The 22,951-nt window shown below is 42.3% G+C and overlaps 3 protein-coding genes and 1 long non-coding RNA gene across 11 annotated transcripts in view; 2 read left to right on the forward strand and 2 right to left on the reverse strand.

Moving 5' to 3' along the window:
• Positions 1–12,435, reverse strand: part of lilli (AF4/FMR2 family member lilliputian) — a 128,419-nt gene extending 115,984 nt beyond the window's left edge. For 3 of the 8 annotated variants that reach the window (XM_026815504.1, XM_026815503.1, XM_026815505.1), the window contains exons 1-2: positions 12,070–12,435; positions 7,643–8,124 (exon numbers count right to left, since the gene is read on the reverse strand). In XM_026815504.1, coding sequence (XP_026671305.1) covers positions 7,643–7,704 — 62 coding nt within the window. In that variant the 5' untranslated portion in view covers positions 7,705–8,124; positions 12,070–12,435. Of the gene's footprint in view, positions 1–7,642; positions 8,125–11,249; positions 11,858–12,069 lie in introns of those variants that run through there. The other 5 variants (XM_018028522.2, XM_026815507.1, XM_018028519.2 and 2 more) reach the window with 3 other exon arrangements.
• LOC113464641 (uncharacterized) lies at positions 8,310–9,247 on the forward strand. Its single transcript, XM_026815521.1, has 2 exons — positions 8,310–8,678; positions 9,172–9,247. The coding sequence occupies exons 1-2, from the start codon at positions 8,325–8,327 to the stop codon at positions 9,232–9,234; spliced, it is 417 nt and encodes a 138-aa protein (XP_026671322.1). The 5' UTR covers positions 8,310–8,324; the 3' UTR covers positions 9,235–9,247.
• Positions 12,436–12,970: 535 nt separating the features above from the next.
• Positions 12,971–22,951, reverse strand: part of Ndf (Nucleosome-destabilizing factor) — a 26,011-nt gene continuing 16,030 nt past the window's right edge. The window contains exons 8-10 of the mRNA XM_018028517.2: positions 16,258–16,368; positions 15,741–16,185; positions 12,971–15,651 (exon numbers count right to left, since the gene is read on the reverse strand). Coding sequence (XP_017884006.1) covers positions 15,452–15,651; positions 15,741–16,185; positions 16,258–16,368 — 756 coding nt within the window. The 3' untranslated portion in view covers positions 12,971–15,451. The remainder of the gene's footprint in view (positions 15,652–15,740; positions 16,186–16,257; positions 16,369–22,951) is intronic.
• Positions 16,774–20,706, forward strand: LOC113464643 (uncharacterized). The gene is made up of 2 exons (XR_003389491.1): positions 16,774–18,618; positions 18,823–20,706. It is a non-coding gene; the product is annotated as an uncharacterized LOC113464643 (long non-coding RNA).

Below are 22,951 nucleotides of genomic sequence, written 5' to 3' on the forward strand. Positions count from 1 at the left end.
CGTGAAATTGCGCGGATTTCATGCAGCTACACGATTGCATTTAGAGATTCGGTCGCTAATTGCACAGTGAAGAAGCAGTTGTCGGAGAGGCACACGATTATAGTGGCGTAATCACGACGAGCCATTGGGTAAGAAACTATAATGCGGCCAACCGACCGAGCGCAAGGGGAATACGCACGCAGCAGGGAGAAATAACGATATTACCGAGACCAGAACCAGATAACGCGCTATAATAATCGTGCACACTTTTTTTCGTGGACTTACCGCTAATGCCCGGTTTCATACGTCTGCTCTCGACTCAATTACGGCATGCCGATCGTCTCAACGATCGATTACATACTCATCGATCGTCCTTTTCTCCGTAGAACAGACTTCCTTAGACCTTTTCTGATCGCCCTTTAGCATAATCAACGTGTGCCGGTAAAATTACAGTGCGTCCCTACCCGCGATCATCGTTTTTTCTTCTAACACGGACGTCATTAAATAACACGAAACGCAATTGAATTTCGAGGAAAAAGTAAACGATGCATCCCTTGAAATTGAGGTAGGTCGTTATCTGACGCAGTTGGGCTGAAAACTCGCTCGCGACAGCGATATGTACGAGAGTTTACCATTTCCGACACATTCCGGATTGCGAATAGTGGAAAATTCTGAATAGCTCGTGAACGTTCGTCAGTCCGGAGTAACCTTTTACGAACGTCCTCTCGGATCCGTTCGTAGGTGGATCAATCATACGAGATGTACAGCTATTACGACTTGATATTTGCATCGCCGCCTGAAACAGCTCGGAGGATTTTCTCACGACGGAAGAAACAGACTGATGAGACTTAACTCGAGGAGCTTTTTCAATCCCTTCTCCGCACGCGCTAGACCTTCGTCAACACTCTATTCACTAACCATCGTTTATTTTTCAAACATTCCGTAATAGTTCGTCTCATCCAATGTGTAGCTATGTATCTGCTCTCGTATATCGGATTATATATTTCAATTTTCCAACAGATGCGTTCATTTCCGAGATAAGCGATTTTTTAAATGCGAAGGTCTACGCTTTCATTTCCTGAGAGAAATTTTCGGTCGAAGCGGCAAGCAGGAATACGCATTAAAAAACGCATGGAAACAGTCGCCGCGAATATCCAGAGACAGGCCTGGACGTCTAGGTGGTTCGTACGTGAGTCTATCGATGTAAGGCTAGCTCGCATTTTCCCCTTCCTGTCTTCCCTTCCATCGTCTTCTTCGTCGTATCTCCCAGACACAGAGTTGCGCGCGGTGTGGTGCGGTGCCCCGTTTCGCTCCGGTCGGTCGCCGCGAAGCGCAATGCTACTGTCTTGTATTAGGGGGCGTTCACATCGCGTCGATAACAGACCGGAGAACGAGGCCATGTACCTCGACACTCAAACTTTCACCGCGAACGAAACCGAGCCAACTGGCGCGCTCGCTCAGCGTTCGCTAAACGCGAGAATGATTTCTTTGTCGACGCGCCGTTTTGTCGAACCATTAAACAATTGCTTGCGAGAGTAATACGACAATGATAAACTCCCCTACCGAGCGAAACGATTAACGAGATAATTACAGACATTAGATTCTTATCGAGCAGTTGCAGATCTTCAAATTCAAAGTCTAACGCGTCTCCCGGTGTAAAACCTAGTTGATTTTTATGTTTCACTCAATTAAATGGTTGTTTAGGAAGATATACCCGGATTTCATTCACACATACAATAAATATCAACTCGACGAAGGATGACTTTAGAAATCTGGCAGTAAAAGTGCGATTAGAATGCTCTTGTTTGAAAGTTAACATCTTTAGAATGGCTGAGAGTAAGCGAGCCACGTTTTCCGCCTGGTAAAATCAGTAATAGACGGTCAGAGACCAAGTGGAAACAATTTTTTAAAGTCATCTTCCTCCTGACGAGCGCGTGTCTCGCCTCTGGTCCGCTAGATGGGACGTGAATAAAGCCACAGCCACGCTGTGGAAGATTCGAGAAAACCAATAAGCAATATCAATACTTGGCAGCCTCTGCCAGACGAAATATGCATTTTTCATTTACTATTGCCGAGAACGAAACCGATCTAAGTAGCCATCCAGTTTGATGCACCGAATTGTACGTGCTTTCTATCATTAATCTTCTCTCGTTCTGCGTCATTATTTTTCCATTGGTAATCGGAAATTACACTGACTTTGATATCATGTCTCGTAAATTCTAAGAGTTTAACGACAGATTCTAATAAAAGTAATCAAGCTTTCAACCAGTATGACAATTACGAATCAATCTGGCTACTGTGATTCATTGCTTCTAAAGAAGGTCCGAAAAAGGTTTCGTCGGTGCACCGAATGGCGCCTGCTTTGTGCCGTGCCAATGATTTCGCCTCGAAAGCGGCGCTGTAAACACAAGGCTGCCCTCGTGCAACGCGAAGGAAAGCGACAAGAACAGATCGGTGGGGACAATTCGCTGACAATCGCGACGGTGGGCGTTGGCGCATCGACTGATTCCCTTTCGTCGGAGGAGTCGAAAATTCCTTACGGAATAATTTCTTCTGCCGGCCACCAAAGCGAGTATAAATACAGTCAAACTAGTCCCGGTCGTTGCGTCAGCAAAAGTGAAAATAAACGCACCGTGGCTCTGCTCTCAAATCACCGAATTTTTACGAGCCCGGACTAATTCTTTTAGTTAGCGGGACTTCCCCGCGACAGATTAGATACACGCCGTAACATTTTTTCCCTCCCCGTTCCTTGCGCGATGGAATTGCGCGCGCCGCTTGTTTAAAATTCAATTACGCGATACGAGTCGCCGCATTGACTACCTGCGAAAATGATATATACAACCATTTCCATTAATTATATAGAGCCATTAGCATTACAAAGTGTGTTACACTTGTTGATTGAATTGTGATGCTCCGAGCAAACATAAATCGTGAATCGTTCGAAAACGGATAAAAAAGAAAAATCAATCCCCCACGCGTCGGTCATTTCAAGTTTTCCTTTCCACCATTTGCTCCACCGATCTGTACAATGTTGTTATCGTCGCTTCATTATCGTCTGTTATCGTGCTGGTCAAAGTCGAGGAATCGAAACGATTTCTACTCGAAGAGACGGCGCTCTCTATTTTTAAAAGAGAACCGCTCGTGTTCTCTCTCTTTGGCCTATTACATGAAGCCAGCGTCGACTAAATACTCAGCGAAAGCGCTTCTTACGGCCTTTCTCTTCGGTATGTTATAAAGACTAGCTGAACGCTTTACTTCTCTGACTTGGCAATCATTTTGTAACATTTACAATAACTAAACGAGTTACAATAACTAAACGAGTTACAATAACTAAACGAACTGAATAAGTATTTTTCTGCGAGTATTTCCTCGTTCGATTTCCCGGACGTCAGAAGCGATAAAAAATCGAAACTATTGACGACACACGAATCGTAATTGTTATTGCAACTGAGCGACACGATGTAGAATAAATGGGCTTCCTTACGACTAACAGTTTCGCCTTGACAATGAACGTTTTAATAATTATATCCAACTGGCAAGATAAGATTGCAACCAAAATATTTCCTGCCAAGTGCTATTTCTTTGCGTCACGTGGGTCTAATGTACGTTTATATGTATATAGCCAGTAAGGAAATAAGTACAAGAAACGAAATGAATTATACTTTGGGGTGAGCTTTTTGTTCGATCAAGAGAATTTGTTAAATGAACGATAAAGAGCGAGGGGAAAAAGAGGTTACTGTACCAAGAACGTTGCATACCGTTGGAACCCAGTGGTTAAGATAATGAGAAAAGAAGTAAGGCGCCGCTACGTTGGTCGCCTTCTCGCCTCCTCGTCCTCTTTCAAGTCTTTTTCTTCTGCTTCGCATTGTAACTTTGCGAAACATCACTCAACCAATGCACAACGCGTGTGTGCAATGGGTCGCAAGTTGAGAAAACAATAACTTTCTACAAAGACATTTTCAATAACTAATTGAAAACTGGATACAGAAAAGCTTGCAAATGGTAATACCTCACAATCGGTAATATAGAATATACGATACGAATTTCGTGTTCAATCCTTCGTTCCCGATTCTGACTTTTCATCTTGTTTACTGTTTTTAACTACAAGTTTCAAAACTGTACCTATATAACCGTGTCTTAATCTCAGTCATTTTTTTGCCACGCCTGGCATTCGACTATTTTTACAATGAGTACCGAAGTGATTCACCCAACGCCTTAAAATAGCAGCAGGGAATCATCAAAATATGATTGGTTGTAAGCAAACATGTTAAAGTACACGACCGCCCTTTCCCCAGGTTTCAAGCATGGATCTATCAACGTGCTAATTGATTACACCTATTAAAGCAATTACTTCGATTTCGTTGATATTCCCTGCGAAACGAAAGAGAGAGAGAAAGCTTTGTACTCGTCGTTTCACCACCCATGATAATGAAAATAAAAGGGCACTACCGCTCTCCACCTATCCCTTTCCCAACCCGACCGTTCCACCCTATCCTTGCGTCTGTTTTTCACCCCGTGGTTTCTCATTATCTCGTTTGTGTTCCAATAGTCGTCCTACGGACAAGTTACATACTACGAACCATCGACAGCGTCAAGAATAGCGATCCGACTCGAAAATGGTTCGCGACACCAGACTGTCGTGGCAATTGAACGCGACGCGACAATTAATTCGATTACCGGTGAATCCATTTATTTTCATCGGGACTTGAATCGAGGCGCAATGAGATATTGATTTTTTCGGGTGATCTTCGTCTCGTTCCTTTACTTTTTGTCAACTATTATAAAAATTCACTGGCTTCGAACGAATAACGCAAAAAGGCGACCTTTTCACCGACCCCCGTGGGTCGACCGCGATAATGAGAGCAGAAGGGTGGTGCCATCCCCGAGAGTAGCGCCTCTTTCTCTCGCGAGCGCCCATCTCGACCACAAGCCGCCTCTCGTCCCGATACGCGCGTACACAGAGTGCAATGAAAAATGTGAGACACTATGCAAGCTATTCTATCGCGGATTCACGAACGCGCATTTTAAATCGATGCCGAGATGCTTGACAAAAATGAACCTTCAGATGTTGACTCTATCGTCTCGTCTAAATTTGTAGAATCGACGTTGCGCGTTCAATTTTTATTCATACCCAGTACGTGCACACGCAACACGAAGCTCACGCGCGTGGCACGCGCGCGGCAAATCGTCGAAACAAACGTGGTCGCGAGAGCTCGTTAGTTGTGTAGGAGCGAATCGGTGTGTGTATCCGGGAGCCGGGTTTAATTCCACCACCGGGTACCATTACCGAGTCGCACGCCCCGGGCCAGCGGAGGATCGTCGATAATACGGCTTGCGCGTATCTAACTTCGTACCGCGTACGCATAGTTTACTTACGGAGTAGACCCGGCGGTGTCGGGACTCCGCGACGAAGACGCGGATGGAAGTTCTCTAATGAATTGACGCGATTTAACGAGGCCGTCGGATACTTTTGTCCCGGTGAAATTGTCGCGATACGGCGCTCGTTAGCGAGCCGACGAGGAATTTCTGAGGAATTTTCGACCATTCATTTTCCCTGGACGGACTTTTTAAGACGATCATTATAAAATAATCAGTCCTATTGGCACCGATTTTTTAAGCAACTTTCACTTAAATCTCGTCATTCTTAAGCATTCCGAATTAACACCGTGGACACGCTTTCGAGGAAATGTTCCTTCAACTATTTTGCATCCGCACGGAGAAACAGTGATATGTAAATCATTTTTGCTCAGCTGACCCTGTCCCACATTCGCACACGCTCAATTACGAAATATAACTCGATCAAAATTCTATGGTTCTGGGTTAGGTCGCAATTTCGACAAATTTTACCGTTGCGAGGAAGGTCAAGGATACCATACTAATTATTGCATCGGCCTGAGATTGAATTGATCTCTATCTCACGTGCCTCAGCGTTCTCGAGAAAAATTAATGCCTTAAGAACTCGTTGGAAGGGAAGTGATACACGTAGAGTTGATGTATTTTCCAAGGTTTTTCAATTCGTTATACTGTCCTTTGGGTTCTGCAGGTATATGAGTTCCGTAAGGGATAAGCGCAAGAAACATTTGTGTTTTATGGTAAGACCTTCCCAATTGCTAGCCGAAGGTCGTAAGGGCTTACGAGACAATCAAGCTATACTCGTTGTATGTTTCTTCAATTACGCAGTACTCCCGTCAGTTTATATGGAGAGTCATAATTTTCGAAGGTTTTTGATTGTCCATTTGTAAGATTTTCCACGAATAAAAAGACCTATCTGATCCGGCGGGTCAACCACTTCTTAAGTTGTGTCAACAAGAATGAAAAAAGCTAACAGCCGCATCTCAAGAATTTGGGGCATTCTTTTTATAGATTTAAATAAGTTATATGCATGTGCAAAGATTCATAAAAATCGATAGAACCATAAAAAAGTTAGATATACCAAACTCTCGCCGTCCCGAGTGTGTGGGGCTGGACACAGTTCAGTTTTTGATCGGTCTGCGCATGGCCCTCCCATTTTACCACTTCTCCATGCTTTACCGTATATACCATACGTGAACCGTAGTCAATGAGGTAGGACTAATGGAGGGAGGCCTGAAACGTTCGCGGCGACCCCTATCATCTTTTAAGCTGCGCTAAACGGTCCTGCACTCTCGGGACCCGCGAGTATAGTATATAAAACTTTTTCAGTTTATCAAGAGTCGTGAAAACCTGGAATATCTAACCCCACCTGTAGCTCATAAAAACATTAACCAACTTCAATTAAATTTTCCGCATGAAAACAATTCACACAGATTTACAAAATGTATGATCTAAATATTCAATACAGGCTCTAATAAAAAGATTGTAAAAAAGGACTATTTAATTTTTCTACTACTAGTAGTTTTTTTTCAATTTACTTCTCATCTAATAAATTAATTCTTCTAACGTCTAAAGAAAATTCAACCGGACCAATTGTAAGACTACTATTTTGTTTTTAATGATCATTTAATACGGTCCCCGACTGTAAATTTTAAGCAGTAACGCTTACACGCCTACGCTTTCGAACGATCTTAAGGCGTGAGAGTGAATTTGAGAGGATAGAAACTGTTGCCACGAATATTTCTCTAATCGGGCACGTATTACGACGAACTGTACGAAATACCGGCCGTAACAGTAAACGAAACCCTGACATTGCATTTCTCAAAGTATGTGTGCGTAAGCAAAACGTACTACATGTACTACTGTACTTAACACTAAGCGTAAACATAGAACAGTTCCTGGTTTACTGTTCAACGAACCTTACGCTTTGATTCATCAATATTTAAAAAATAAGGTAACGTTTCGCTCGGAAGGATTGAGGAATTATTGGATTCGATTCCGGCAGCAGAATGCGTGATCAGAAACGGTCCATCGAACAGTGGACAGCGTATTTAAAAGCAGACCGGTTAGACACCAAGGAGATCGAGCCACCGAGTCGAGTAATCGGGTAAAATGAATCTTTCATCATATGTACTTCTCCTCGGTCATTATCAACGTGCACAAGCGAACGCGAGTCGTTTGTACCTATTAGTTTTTGTACAAGACGAACATGATACCGGACAGAATCTCCGGATCCGATCTCCGAGACGCGCGTCGCTCGCAGAACTAGGATAAAATATAAAGAAAATAATCACGTAGGTTGTAGACTCACCTCGATAAGGTGCCCTTGAGCAAAGGATTCCTGTCGTCATAGTATCCACCGGACGACGGCATCTTCAAGTAATCCAAGCACTGGGCACGTGGCACTTGGCACTGACACTACACCACTGCATCACTGTCGCGTGATCTGTTAACTTTCCATTCACCGTACTGATATGCTGTACCCGGTCAGCTACGTGCAAGACGCATCGTTTTTCACAGGGATCAAAAATAAGAATTGTCCGACAATCTCAGAAAACAATCGACACTTACGTGAACGCATATCATGAGAACCCGTCGGGACAGATAACTGCGTTCCTTTAAGTTATGTATAACAATCTCCTTGAGAATCATACACCGCGATAACGGCCAACCAACACTGCTCACAAGTTGCCAGTACGTCTCGCAAGGCGGTTTCCCATTTTCCTCTTTGTCAGCTCAAAACCAATCTTTATAATGACATGCTTCTTCTCCAAATTTCCTCTTAGGCGCCACCTGGAGAAATACAATTTTCATTTTAAACCGTTCGTTCTCTCCACGCGCCTTCTACGCTGCCGTATAAACTGTTTTGCCAGCCAGCTCCTTCTAGACACGTGCGAACAATGTTGCCTAACATGGTCGCCCCGCCAGATGACATGCCAACCACTATACACGATGCGATTCCATTTACAACTTACAACTTGTCGTGACTGCAGATGCAAATATTATTTACCCTGCCGTTCGTCACATTGATCGATTATACGATCTCGCGGAGGTTAACCTTGTCGGTTGCCGTCGAAATTGAGCCACGTTTCGGTGAAAGGACTTGCAACAAGGCATTCCACATGCAACGAATTTCGAATTTTCACATTTCTCCGCGAACGCACTACTATTATAAGTCGAATGAAACGACTCATCGTTCTCTGGCTCCAGCCGCGGTGGATTCAGATTCGTTACTAATCGGTAGCCGCTTCGCGACGACGGTCCTCGTAATGACACAGGGATCACACGCGTCTTCCAGCAAACGAAACGTTAAGATAAGTGTCACGGTTGAAAGCGGAACGCGCCAGGTGAGTCCATCGAGCACATCGTTTATTTATAAGCTAAGGGAACCCGGGAGAGAACGCAGGAGCGACGGAGGCCAACGGAGTGTGTCCCTCGCGTTTCGTTTACCGTTCAGAAACTACGCTCGGCAAGTACTTCGAGGACCGTGTTACTTGTCCGATCTCTCGATTGGTCGTGCAATTCCAAGATGGCGTGACTATTGACCTGTCAATGTAAATTTCTGATACCACACGAATTCTTTTTCGGATTTTATACACGTAACTCTCGCTTCAGATTTTAATAATATTTTCCTTTATATTTTTTGTAAGTTACTGCAACCATTTTATACGACAGCTAATTGAGAAATTTAAACCGTGACTAATCAAAAGTAAATCAGACTGACTCTAGTAACGAGCTATAAACAATAAATGAATATATTTAAAACACGATATTTTGTATGCTAGGAATCATTCGTTGCAACAGCATGTCATAAGCTATAATTATTCCTTTCTCCCACAGGTTCTGACTCGTCTATGCACTTTCACTGTATCTTCTACGACTCAAGAATTAAATGCGCATTAAAATTGTACATACAATGGCAAATAAGACGTACTTTTTCTCCGTTTCTCTCTAAATCATTCTTTATTCTATTGAATTAATCTGTTGCAAAATAATTTATACCTCCGCGGAATCGATGCGCCGACAAAAAGTTGCGCAAACTACGCGGCCGATAAAATTTTATCGGGAATCTCGACACTTCGTGGTACAAGCGTGCAATTGAATGTACATATCGTATATTAAATCGTAGTAATCGTGTACGACGGTCGGCAGAAACACGCGAACAGGCCGCAAACCTTTTACGAACGATGTACCGTTTTCGCCGGCAGCTCAAGTCGAAAGTATCCGGCATAACAAGGGCAAATGACCTACTCGCCGATTCACTAACATTTTCAAGCTAATTCATTCATCCGGTTTATCAATATTTCATTTCGAAAATTAACGTGAAGAAATAGAAACTGATGAACGTCGTACGTCGAAAGTCAAGAAAAACTTTCTATTCATTTGTGGTACCGATACGACGATAGTTAAAAAGTATACACGTTCTTTTCAGCTTCGAACCAAAGATGTTTTCGAAGGATAGGTAACGAGGCGAAAAGTCGGGGAGTAAAAGCGTTACGTGATTCAAGGACGTACGTTAAATGGGATCGTGATCCAGTCTCGATAAGCAGCTGTAGGTGCAACGATCGTTCTACCCTTATAGCTCGTATTTGTGCGCGGCGCTGATCGACGCGATGTAGAAAAAAAGCCCCCTATATCAACTGTACCACAGAAAAAGACACGAATGCTTGCTGGAAAATCGGTACCGTAAGCGTTCTACTTCTCTTTCGTTCTCTTTCTCTCTCTCGTCCTCTCTCCCGCGTTCCCATCCTTTTCTTCGACGTCCCTTCTCTGTCCCGCTTACTGTTCCTTTAAAAGAAAACCGCCCCGGAATCCGCGTCTCGGAATGCGAGGCGACGAGACTCGGCTTAGCACGAACGCAACCTGTCCACGCTGTTTCTCCCACCAATGGAACGCGCTGATCCTCCTAACTCAACATATCCATCCCCACTCGAGCGAGCCTGAGCGATGCAAACATGATGGCACTCACACCAAAGAATATGCCATCATTTGCTACTTCTCTTGACCAAACACACACACAGGACGCCCGAGTCTTCATTCCTTATTATTCATTTACATACGTGCAGATACGCGTTTTCACTGAGATGCGAAAATTATTCCGCTGACTCAGTGAACTACAAACACTGGTCTTGCTTATTCAACAAAACTGTACAGATTAATTTTTGATAGCAAGTTCTACGGAGCGAGGTCTCCTGTTCTCGAGAATAATGTAATCGAGACAGAGGAAATCGGTCAAAGACATCGAGAGTGGATATAACATTTTGATGTGAAGCTCATCTTTACTTCTATTTAAAATACGAATATATTTCGACGAGCACACAAATGGAATCTGTCCACGCTATTTCCTCTACCATCTCTCCCTCCCGTTTCCCCTTCACCTCCTTTCCTACGTGATCCCAACTGGTGTGAGTGCCCGCAGACGAATACCGCGGGTATCTATATTTGTCGGATCCCCGTCCAAGATGTGTGGATACCAACACTCCCCGTCTATTGTACGTGCAACACGGTTTCGCTTATTTATCCAACACATGTGCGCTCGATACGTGTAGATACAGCACGCGTCTTATTTACCGAGCGACAAGGAGAGAAGTAGCAATCGAGAAAGAAAGAGAAATAGGAGAGATAGCGCCGCGGACGACGCGAGCTATTTTTCAAACTCGATGCACGTCTAACCGATGATCAGCTTTAGCAAAGAGCCGAGCATCTGGTGGAAAAGAGATATATTTGTGACCGCACCGCAAAAAATTCAAGAGTTAATCTTATTTCACGAATTCTTTCAAAGTTATCGCCCGTTCCCCCTTCTTTCTGATTTTATCTGTTCTCTCGAGCAACGAGTAAAAATTCCAGAATATTAACGACGTAATATCGTAAGTATTGAGAGGACGAAATTGATTTGAACGTACACATAATTTACTTACGAGCTGTTAACTCCTCGGAAACGGATCCTAATAGAACCGTTCTGCCATTATTACGATTGCCACTTCACTATGGAGTAGACGGGAAGACGCGCGATCACAAGCACAAATTCTTGAATCTTTAGCTTCCGTACGACATGCGTCGTAAATACATTGGAGAGAAACACGCCTGTTTCGTTTCGCATTGCCGGGCATACAGGCCACGTTCTGTTTTCTTGCGCACAATCGCAACACCACCGATCATTCCTTAGGAATAAGGTCGTTCGCAAGATCGTGCCAAGAAACACTACCAAGAAAACAACTATTATTTGCGAACGTTCTCCCCGATCGTACCTAACGATGGTTTGTTCGAGTCCACTTGTAACGTGTCATCGTTACTGACGTCGACGACGATTCGGATATTACAGGAAACACGGAGGAAAGTATCACATACGGTGAAAACGTAAACGCGCCATCAGACTCGTTCGTAACACACGGAACGTGTCGGTCTCGCGATCCGTCGAAAATAATTGTGGGAGTTCGAACGCGTCTACGAGATTTCAATGGATCCGAGTACCCGATCGAATCTAACAATAAGTCTAGAAAGTAACGCTCTACATCGACGACCTTGTTCCTAGGATCTACATAGACGTCAATCGTATCAGGCATCTATCAACACCAGAATCAAACGTAGGAGCTTCGGCTGAAACGGGCAGAGGGAGCTGGCCGCAGTTGTCAACGGCGTACGTGAAAAGACGGCTGGTCGATATGGGGATCAGGAATATGCGTTCGTAAGAAAAAAAAATGTCGATCGTAGGAAGGCATAATATCCATGGGTACATACTGGGAAAGAACGACTGCTCCTTGCGTTCCTCTTCCTTCTTATCTCGAACGAAAGAGTGCACAATGACAGTTCTCGGTGACGATAATGGCAGATGCGCACGACGGTCTGTCACGTGGACGAAAGGTAAAAATTACCCATTTGCACGTGTGCGCCTACTGGCGTCCGTGTGCATACTTATGTACACGTGAATCCCGCACGCTGCGAGCGTACACGTAGGTATATTTATCCCTGTGTCGATCGGAGGCTTGAACGTGCAGTGTATGCGAGCGCGTGTGCGTGCTGAATGTATGCACATGTGTAGGTGAAGTGGTTGCTGTTGCAAAAACGTCGCAACAAGACGGCGTGTGGACGGTCGCGGCTGAACTGATCGTGGGGGTCGAGCCACAGGTGTCATCAGACAGCGGCTGCTCCACCCCTCTGCCTCCACTTCGTATACCTCATCCGCCCTTCCGAGTCCCCACTCTCGTGGTCGCTACTTTCACGTACACGTCTCTTCCACCCGCGGCGAAGGAGACGCGTGCGCACACCACTCCACGCTGCGCTTCCTCTCTAATCATGCAATATCATTTGCTCCACTCGCGGCGCCTATGAACCGCGCGTGGTCGCGTCAGCGGCACGTGCTTTGCAACGCTTCAACTTAAAACGATATCGACCAGTTTTTTAAATTAGCCGGCTCCTAATGGGAATCATTAGGAGACGACCTTAGACGATTTAACGGCCCGTCTGAACGTTGATCATATTCATTAGTATATATTTCTGAATATTACGCAATAGAAATGAACGGATACACCGCCGACTATGGGCCCGCATTTATCAAGTGAAAAAGATATTGTATATGGCAAACTTCGAAATATGGAGGTAGAGATAAAAACAGGCCGGCGAGGATCTCTGAATAAGCATATTCGTAATTCAAATAGATATTTATTCAAAAACCAGTGTATTTTGTGACAAAACATATAACGCCAGTTACTGACGCAATGCTCATAATGTTCTCATTCATCCATTCGCATTCACACGAATTCCTCCCTCTCTGTGATTTATACTCTGTACTAGCTATATGCATGTATATATTTTTTTTTCTTTATTTTTGCACGTAGAATATTTAATATTTTTCTCTATTTATCCATCATACCTGCTTCATCTCATACCTGTACAATGTATCATCGTTAGAACTATGTGTAGATAGTCTAATTACATATACAATATATGATATGAGTACCTATATCCACTGTTAGCTACACGGTACATAATTTCCCACGCATCCAGAGTTTGCTCCTGTCAACTAATAAACACGAGTTCCCCTTTGTAATTCATAAAAGAAATCGATTAAAAAAATGTTCGGATCATGTACATCGTTAAAATCAATAACCGTTCACCGGATAGTCACGCCGAATGAACTGATGTGTCTTTATCGTCTAACTGTTTCTGGAAAATTGCTCCCAACGGAGACAAGTTCGCGACAGGGCTATTTTCTCGTCTCTCCGTGAAGGGAAGAGAAAACTCGTCGATTTCTTGTAATAGTAAAAGGCAAACTCATACGGTTTATTCTAAAAACCCAACTGTTTCTTTCTGCACAAAGCCCGCAACCTTTCGGTCGTTCTCGACTTCGTCGCGTGTCGCTTGTGAGACTCGCACGACCGTCCTGGGAAACGGAAGCGACACTCGCTTCCCTCCTCGTCTAGACGATTCTCTTCTTTAAATGATCTTTATTTAAGCGTGTGCACAGGAGAGGGGAGCTGGAGCACGTTATCGTGGAAATCGTTCCGAGAACCGTTCCGACACGCGTTCGCGTCCGTTAAACGCGCGATACCATCGATTATGAAAGTTAGTAGAAAATTACGGATATAGAAAAAATTCTAGCATCAAAGGCATATATTTTATGTCTTTTCTCATCGTGCGAAATATACAGATCTCTATGAAAGTTGAAGCGATATAAAATTATATTTATAACGTGATTTTTGAAGTAACTGATGAGAGAGAAGCACGTGCAAGTAATAACTATGCTAAACTATGTTGTGAAGTAATTCTAAATACATACCATGTCCCAACATTTAATGCAAATGTACAATTTCATAATATAGGATTCCTTATTTGGTTATTGTAACCAAATAATTGGAGGGACATTCACTACTTGTACGTTCACCGAGCCTCCATGTACCGTAATATACATATAATAAACAATATTTCATCTAGTTTTCATTTTCGTAATGTCGTTAAGATACAACTATTCAACGTTGCCGTCGATTTAAGAATCATGTCGATGAAAACAGAAATGTTCATTGCACTGAGCGGCAAGACATTTCCAAATTGTTAGTCGAAATTGGAATTTTTATGGCAATACATCAGAAGTTTCCCAGGACGGATAATTAGATGAGGAAGATACAATTGGCCAACATGCTTTTCATTCTTTTCCCATAAGGTCGCATTACGAGAGTAAACAATTATAAATTATCTTTTCGGTTCATCGGGGTATAAATATGTACGATTAAAATAGAAAAGTTTTTTATTGAAAAATAAAATAACGGTTTGAAGGAAGAAGACAAGCATGGATTGAAAAGATGTTGGCCTGATTATTCTGTCATCATTTTCGATCTATCCGATGGATGCTTCTAAAATACTACCAAATTAATTTTTCGGTTTTACAAATCTGAGAAGTTCGCCTCGGTGAATTCCAGTTTACAATTGCACCAATTAATCCTACAAGATACCAATTCATCATTTCTCTCCTTTATTAACAATTAACATTTTCCCACGTATCGCTCCCTTAGTTACCAATATGAAAACTAAAGTCAGTCGCGACGGAAGTAATTCAAATTATTTTTTGTGCTGTCTCACGAAAGAAGAGAAAAATATTCGAAAGCCTTGCTTCAAATAGTATCGTAAGGCACATTTTCGACACGTCCCAAGTCTCAAATTCATCAAGCGAGAGCGAGGGATGCATTTTACGGGATCGAAGTCGGGAAGCGACTCAAGAAATCGACTATATCAAGGCCCACGCTGTTATCGAGAAAAGTAGTCGCCAGTGTTAAAACAAACGGGAGGAAAAAAATCAATGAATAAATTCATTCGTAGACGTGTACGCAGAAGGAGTGGTCTTGAAAAACATGTAAAAAAGAGAAAGTAAAAGTAGATTTCGTCATGTTTTGCGACTTCCCGTCGCATTAAATAAACGACGACATCTGCGTGGTTTAACTTTACTGCTACTGTGCAAAATTAATAGAACTTAATCTAAGTCGCGACGCATTTCTTTCAGCGATTCGTAGCGAGCGTTTCCGCTACTCTTCGTCGAACAGCGCGAACTACTCTTCTCTGTTAGCGACGGGAAACAACGTTATATTGCAATAAATATGATATAGCAGAAGCTTGACGGATTGATGTTCCGTTAGAACCTGGCTCTGATGTACACAGCGGAGGCATCATGTTCTCCGTAACCAAGGCGTTTAGCATGTTTGTAAACTTCGTTCGCTGCAGCAGCCAGCGGCAATGGTTGTTCCAATTGATCGCTCATACCTAAAGAAAGTCTTAAGTCTTTTTGCATATGCTGAAGTGGTAGCTGGGTCGGGAAACCACCCTCGATGATGGCTGAAAATTAGAATAAATACATTATTAATGATCGCGACTGAATGTACCACGACCGTGACACTCTAGCGAAGCAAAGAAATGCGCAATACCTTTTCCCTTGTCAAGAATGGCAGGACAAGCTAACGAAGTCAATTCCAGAACTTCTAGCACATCCTTTTGTTGGAGACCGGCGCGATCCGCTAGAGCCATGCTTTCAGCCAGACCAGCGAGTGTCACGCCTGCCATCAACTGAAGCACGAGGTTCATTTTCGATGCATTGCCGACCTCACCGAGGTAAAAGCTGTTCTTGCCCATTGCCTCGAAACATGACTGGCATTCGTCGAATAGGCCTCGATCTCCAGCCGCGAGAATGACCAGGGTGCCTTCCTGGGCCTGAGTCTTACTACCTTGTACTTGAGCTTCCAAGTACCGGCCACCTTTAGCGGTTATTGCCTCGGCAATATCTTGCGACGTCTCTGCATCTATGCCAGTCATCTCTACGTATCCTTTCTCCGGGGATATTTCGGTGAGGACCCCGCAATTTCCAAAGACCATCTGCGAAACAGTTGCAACGTTTAATATATTGACGATAACATTTAGAAATACAGTGACTAGATAGATAATTACGTCTTTAGCAGCTTGAGGATCAGCTACGCAAGAGAACGTGATGTCAGCTGCGAGCACCACATCGGATGGTGTCAATCCTTGCTCTGCCCCCGCTTTCACGAAATCTGCACACTAACAGAGAAAAAAGTTTTTATTAATTTCACATTGTTGAAATTTGAATTACTGTTACGGCCCTGATCATTTCTGATTCGGCATCGCTGCGACATCTCTCGGCGCGGCGTATCGTCGAACGGAAATCGTAACGATCGCGTCTCCGATGGATGTCGCCACAACAAGCCACTCGCCATTTGCGTCGCCATTCCGGTCACGTACCGTTGTCGCAGCGATACCGAAGGCTAAACGTTTCCAGGCTCGCTTGCCACATCAGCAAACGACGCCATTGCATCATAAAGATATTTACCGCATACGACCAGAAGTTGTATACATATTTTCGTTCAGGTCCAAACGCGTTACGAATTCGTTCACTCTCGTCGTTTCCAGGTCGAAATATCGTACATATGTACATTCTAATGAATTTCCAGAGGTTTCTAGTACTGTAGCACAAAATGAACGACGCGATGTAGCGACACGAACGGCTAACAAATTATGTAAACGCATGCTTTCCTTTTATTCGAGATTATATAAATTAGAGCTACTGACGATGAAATAAAATTTTCCCTCTGACTCTTTAGGAAATTCCATCGAAAACGCCCAACTTGTACAGCGCCATTTTTTACGCTTTCCAAGTGAAACTCGTATTTTGGTCTCTTACGGATAGAACAAATTATTCACCCGTTATTAATTTATTTTCGTTACAACAACTATAATTATTAAATAAAAATAAACAGCCGACAGTATTAAAAAATAAGCTACACAATGCGTCATAATTATGTAGTGACAACAGTAACTGCACGTCGCATATGTAGCTGCGAACGTGATGAGTCAACAAGCTAGTCAAGAGCCGTCAACAAAAAAACAAAGACGACAAATACGCTGCACTGTTGCAAGCAGCGAACAATCTTCGATCCTCCCCCGATATCTTCAACACGAATCAGAATAAAGGCTCTAATTTAATCGGTTCACAGATTCTAAGTGAATTTGCTACAACTGACGGGAAAACCGAAATCGGCAGGGCAGAAATGTAGAGTAGAAGGATTGATTTGCATTTTCTATTGTTTCCTTGCACGTGCGCAAGGGTAAGAGAACAGGAAGTGTACATTGATCGCATTTCTGACCTCTATTATCTTGCACGACTAATTTGCTCGTGTGATGCAACATGTTCTATCATCGAAGTATAAATGATAGTGGAAAAAATATGCATAGGCGATTGCGTAGCGGTTTATCGAAAAACCAAGCTGGCAAGTGTTATTGCGTTGATATCTAGATCTAGAACAGTTTCCGAACCTATTCTGAATACAGAGTCTGCATTTCGGACGTCATGGTATTACGTTCATATTTTCCTTTGTCTATCGGATTCAGTTAATCCGGTCTATACACAATTTACATGATGAACGCTTGCGAATACGTCGTCGAATAAGCTCTAAATAGAAAATAAGAGCATATAAAACATTGACGAGCAAGGAGGAGCCACCCTTGTTTGTTTCTTTTCGCGCTGCATACGCGGACGCAGCGCAAAACGATTATATGTCCTCGCGTTCTCAATTACTTGCATCGTTGCCACATCCGTGTGTATCGCAGTTTGCATATAAAGTGTAAAAACAATCAGAGACGCAAATAAATTTTGCTGCCAATTTTACCGCTTCAATGCAACGTACATCCGAACACATTTGGCAATGAATGTCATGGCTATTTTGCAACTTCCGTTTAAACAGATTTTCTTCATTTTCTATGACTGTAAAGAACTGCCTCGAAAATTGCAGTTTTTTCTGAAGTGTTTAAATGCAACAAGAATTTGTAATGGCGTGAACTTCGCGTAAACTCGAATGCGTGTGCCAATGAATGGCCTTGAACCAACTTAGCCGACTTGTATGGCTCCCAACCAGGGAAGAAATTCAACGGCTTCAAGGGACCGGCACGAGTGTACGCCCGATGCAATCACCTGGCTACATTCACAATGCCAAATCCAATGCATAGCAAAGTTGTGTAGGGAATCCTTTGAATACTCTCTTAACTTTTTCAATGTTTTACCCCTACCTTAACATGCTGAATGACAAACAGTTACGACTTCATTAGCATGCATTTTGCAGTGGCAATTGCACGTTACTATTACATTAATAATGTGTTATGAAACATATTCTTCAAAGTCTTTCGAGTAATAATAGCGTGCGTTGTACATAACCATGTATAGACAGGAAAACGTTCAACTACCTACTCGTCACCATCTGCGAGCATTTCAAGCCCACGATAACACACGGGAGAAAGGTTGCACACGAACGGACAAGCTTACCGTTTTATTTAAACTATCATTTTGCACGTTTTTATACATAGAGAAACAAAATGGATATATTCACAGGATTCTCTTAGTTCATGTCATAATCCTAACACGATTAAAGATTTATTCAAATTTGTTATAATTATATTTGCCAAATTTGTTCTATCGTGTATTCAAATATTTATCTGTTTTAGAAAATAAACCCGGATATCCGATGACAAGAAAGAGAAGGGATGTGTACATATTGCGTTTACAGGCATCAATCGACAGGAGAGTTGAATGAATGGACCAATATAAAATCGGTATCGTACAATAAATATTAATATATATATAATATGGTCGCAGACGCGGCGGATGTAGAATCGTAAGGGTGGGAGTCGAGAGGATAGAGATACTCCTCGCTCCTTGGGTATATCGACCTTTGTGGCTCCTAGTGAACGCGCGGGAACCGTACGTAGGAAATTTTTAATAACGAAGTTCGCGCTATTGTTAGCCCGCGAACGAGAAGAAAGAATCAGCAAATAGATCAGCAACAGAGCATGAGAAGAACTTATATGAAAAAGCGGCGAATAGCACGCCCACGGAGTTTTACAAAATTGCCACGTATAAAAGTTGTGCAAAAAATGTAGAAGAACAATTATTTTGGTATCATGTCGCATCGATTAATGTTATTTGAAAGGCCGAAGCTGGACAGAGAGTCATTTCGCTAAAATGTTGATGAGACGCTGGGAAAAACAAGCATGACATAACCAGAGAATGAGAAAAACATAGAAGAATTTAGTAGGGGCGTAATTAATGAGCCTGTTGTTCCTTTCACTGTTAGCAAAAATTTGACCGAGAGTTTTACTGTCGTAAAAACAGATGAACGGCGAATACATTGAGTAAGTTTGATCTATTTCTGATGCTTGGAGCGTAATAGAAAATTTATAGATTTTTAAAAGAACGATAATAAGGAAAAGATTAAAGCTACTTTTGATTATTAAAGTGTAATTGTCACATAATTATAATAAACTGACTTTGATCAAATAGAAAGCTGCTTGATATTTTACCAAGGACGTTTTACCAAGTAACCCGCCTTTATCAAAATATTAAACGATAAGATAACATTCAAAATTCTTTGATCGCGTTATAAGCAGTAACGTCTCCTCCAGACGCAGATGGTAAGCGTCCAATAGGCTTGTAATATGTGCGGTGCGAAACGAGCGATCGAGGAGAGGTTGAACGAACGACAGGACGTTCATTCAGACTATGCGTCCGAGCGCAATGCACTCGGCATTTGTCCGTCCCTGATCGTACCAATCTATAATTCACCGAATCTAAAAATATTTATACACGGAGACGTATAAGATCCGAATAAAGGGATTTTCAGTGAAATTCGCCTAGAACGGTTACTCTTCCCCGACTCATTTTTATCCGAAGTGCCAACGTGTCCAATGCGTACAGCTATGGCTAGACGGACAATTAACCTTTCAAAAAATAGTAGAATCGTGTAGCAAACCGGCAAAGGCCAAGAGGAGGAAAGCGATGAAGGACAAAAGCGAGCAAAGGAAGAATCAGAGCGGGCCTGCGCCGTCTGACCGACACGTATAAATAAAGAGTTGGATAGCTGCGGGGTTGCCAATTCTCGGTAATATTGATCCACGAAGCAGACACGGTCGCCAGCCGGGGGTCACGTACGGAAACGTGGCAATCCAGCCCCATTCCCAGCTGATCGAGCTCTACTCACGAACTCACGTCTGCTCGACGGTCGGTCGGGTCTCCTTTCCCCTCTGAGGCTCAAAGATTATCTCGCTTCCGCACGAGCGTCCCCTCTTTCTCTCGTAACTAGCAACCGGCACTTATCGGCCTGCTCTGAACCGCAGGCCTTTCCTTTCTTACATTGCCGGTCGACCATTCTGTTTCGACTTGGAGAACCAACCGAAGCGGGCAACGCTTCTTTCCACTCGTTAACTCGAACGATATTATGCAATAAAGAAAGGCACTACATGCGAAACTCATTGGAATTCTTGCTTACTTTTTCAAATAAAATATTATTAAACGCAGTGTAACGCTTCCTCGCGATATTCCCTTGTATTTCATTTTGTCTTTCATCAAGGCGAACGATTTCGTGCCAATTTTATATACGAGCAGTCTACCGAGGACGAAAGAACACGCTGTCCTTTAAAATAGGTATATGACTGTCTGACGTCTTTCGACTCTTCCAAAAACTGTCTGCCAACGTCAGTATTATGTAATAACAGTACCAAATTCTCAGACTAAGGTATCTCTTTGCCACCATTTAGTAATCATTTGAATAGACTATTTTCACAATCTTCCAAATATATCGAACTCGAAGAGAATCCAATAAGTATTTTGAAATTGTGATCATATGAATCTTTGTTTGCCACGTGCAAAACAAACTGTGTTCCTGGTTCCGTGATAAACACGATTTGCGAAAGCTCTACAAATACTATCAATCTACTTAAGACATTTCCTTTCTTCCTCGGATTCGTTCCTCGGTTTTAGTTATTGACGTTATTACGCAACACCTGTTAGTCGATAACTCCTCGTTTATTCTTTCATTCACGTTTACCAGTTCAATATATTATTAATGTCGGTCGATGCAAAGAGCAACTATATCTTTCACGTATTTCTATAATCAATTTACTATCGCGTTATCGTATGAATCTACACTTGCGATAAAGATTACGCGTTTCTCTCAGAAAATATAATATTTCAAGAGCAAGTACGTAGTACAATTATACGCATAAGAAAAGACTTACTGTTGTATATCAACGTTATCTAGTACTTAAGTTAGATATAATTCTAATTCACATATACCGAGAATTTTCACAAACCCATCATTTCATCCTTCATATCTAGAAACTTCGTTTTACTCTGGAATTCTGTCTCAGCTGCGACATCTTTAAGATCTGACCCTCTTGTACCTGCCTTTACAAGCCTTGATCCTCAATAGTGAAAGCAAGGATATATATTTTACACCGTTTTTCTTAAACTCGGGGCATTTCATTTTCGGACTACCGTTCAAGTCTCTTGCAATAAAACTATAGTATAGTTTACTCTCGAAGACTTGTCTGCGTTACTGTTCAATTTTATAATTCGTTAAGTACTAAACCAATAAATTAACGGAATACTATCTCTATTCTTGTCTTCCTTGGCCATGACCGATAGATAGAGAGAGAGAGAGAGAGAGAGAGAGAGAGAGAGAGAGAGAAAAGCTTTCGCGCAACCTACAGAAGTTTAGTTTTCAAGGTCGAATTGAATCTCATTACGACTATGCACGCAAATCGAGTTTCGAAATAAATTAGAGAAACGATATAGCAGGCTTAGACGTTGTTCGTATAATTGCACACTATAATTCCAATTCAAGCATAGGGACATCATAATTCACTCAGGCATTTGCCAAACTGACCCGCCTTCGCATCGAGATAAACCGCTCGATATTTTATGACTTTATTAAATCAATAGTTTACAAGGTATAATCAAGTGAAATTCCAGGCTGTAACATAAAGGCGGAAGGAAAGGGCATCTAATACACGCGAAACGGAGCTTATCAAGCGTATTTGTAAACGTACCTGGAGAATATTAAAAACTATATGAACATGTATGAATATAGATGGCTGCGGACGTTTATCGTAGCTATTGCAAACATGTGCACGTCGTAACGCCCAGCTTTCGAATGCGGTATTCATATAGTACGTATATAGAATCGACTTTATTTATCCGAACATCTTCTATTTTAACGTTACGGGTACTGGTTTTTTTAGACAACTGTAACACGATCGTATATTTACGTTGTGTGAAATCGTTGCTAATGTATATTTTCCATCGTTCTTTCTTTTACGAAGAGAATCGATCCGAGTGTTCAAATATTCACAGAAGCAAAGGGAAAAATTGATTCCAGACTTTGTAATAATGTACGATTGCCACGCGATCTGATCGAGGATAGATTTCTTTGACGACTGAATTAGTCCATTCTCCTTCTACTTTAATAATAGAGAATTCGCTTTTATAAATCGAGCCCTATTCATAGTTTAAAAAGAATTAGGTTTTATTACGAATTGAACTACTGCTATAAAGGTTACACGCGTCGCCAAGGTCTACAATTATTGTCGCACACGAGAACGGTTTGAACAGCTGATATACAGGTGCACTAAAGAAAATAGTACGTTGTTCCAAATGAGGTTCGATTTTTTAAAGTTAAATTTACGCGGAAATAAACAAGACCGATGTTCATACGCATCAGATCGATCCAGAATCCTGCTATATTCAGAACAAATAATTTTACTCGACTTAAGGATGTATTGGCTTACAGTATTACAG

This window comes from Ceratina calcarata, unplaced genomic scaffold (assembly GCF_001652005.2).
Source record: "Ceratina calcarata isolate Rehan_Ccalc_2016 unplaced genomic scaffold, ASM165200v1 scaffold46, whole genome shotgun sequence".
NCBI lineage: Eukaryota > Metazoa > Arthropoda > Insecta > Hymenoptera > Apidae > Ceratina > Ceratina calcarata.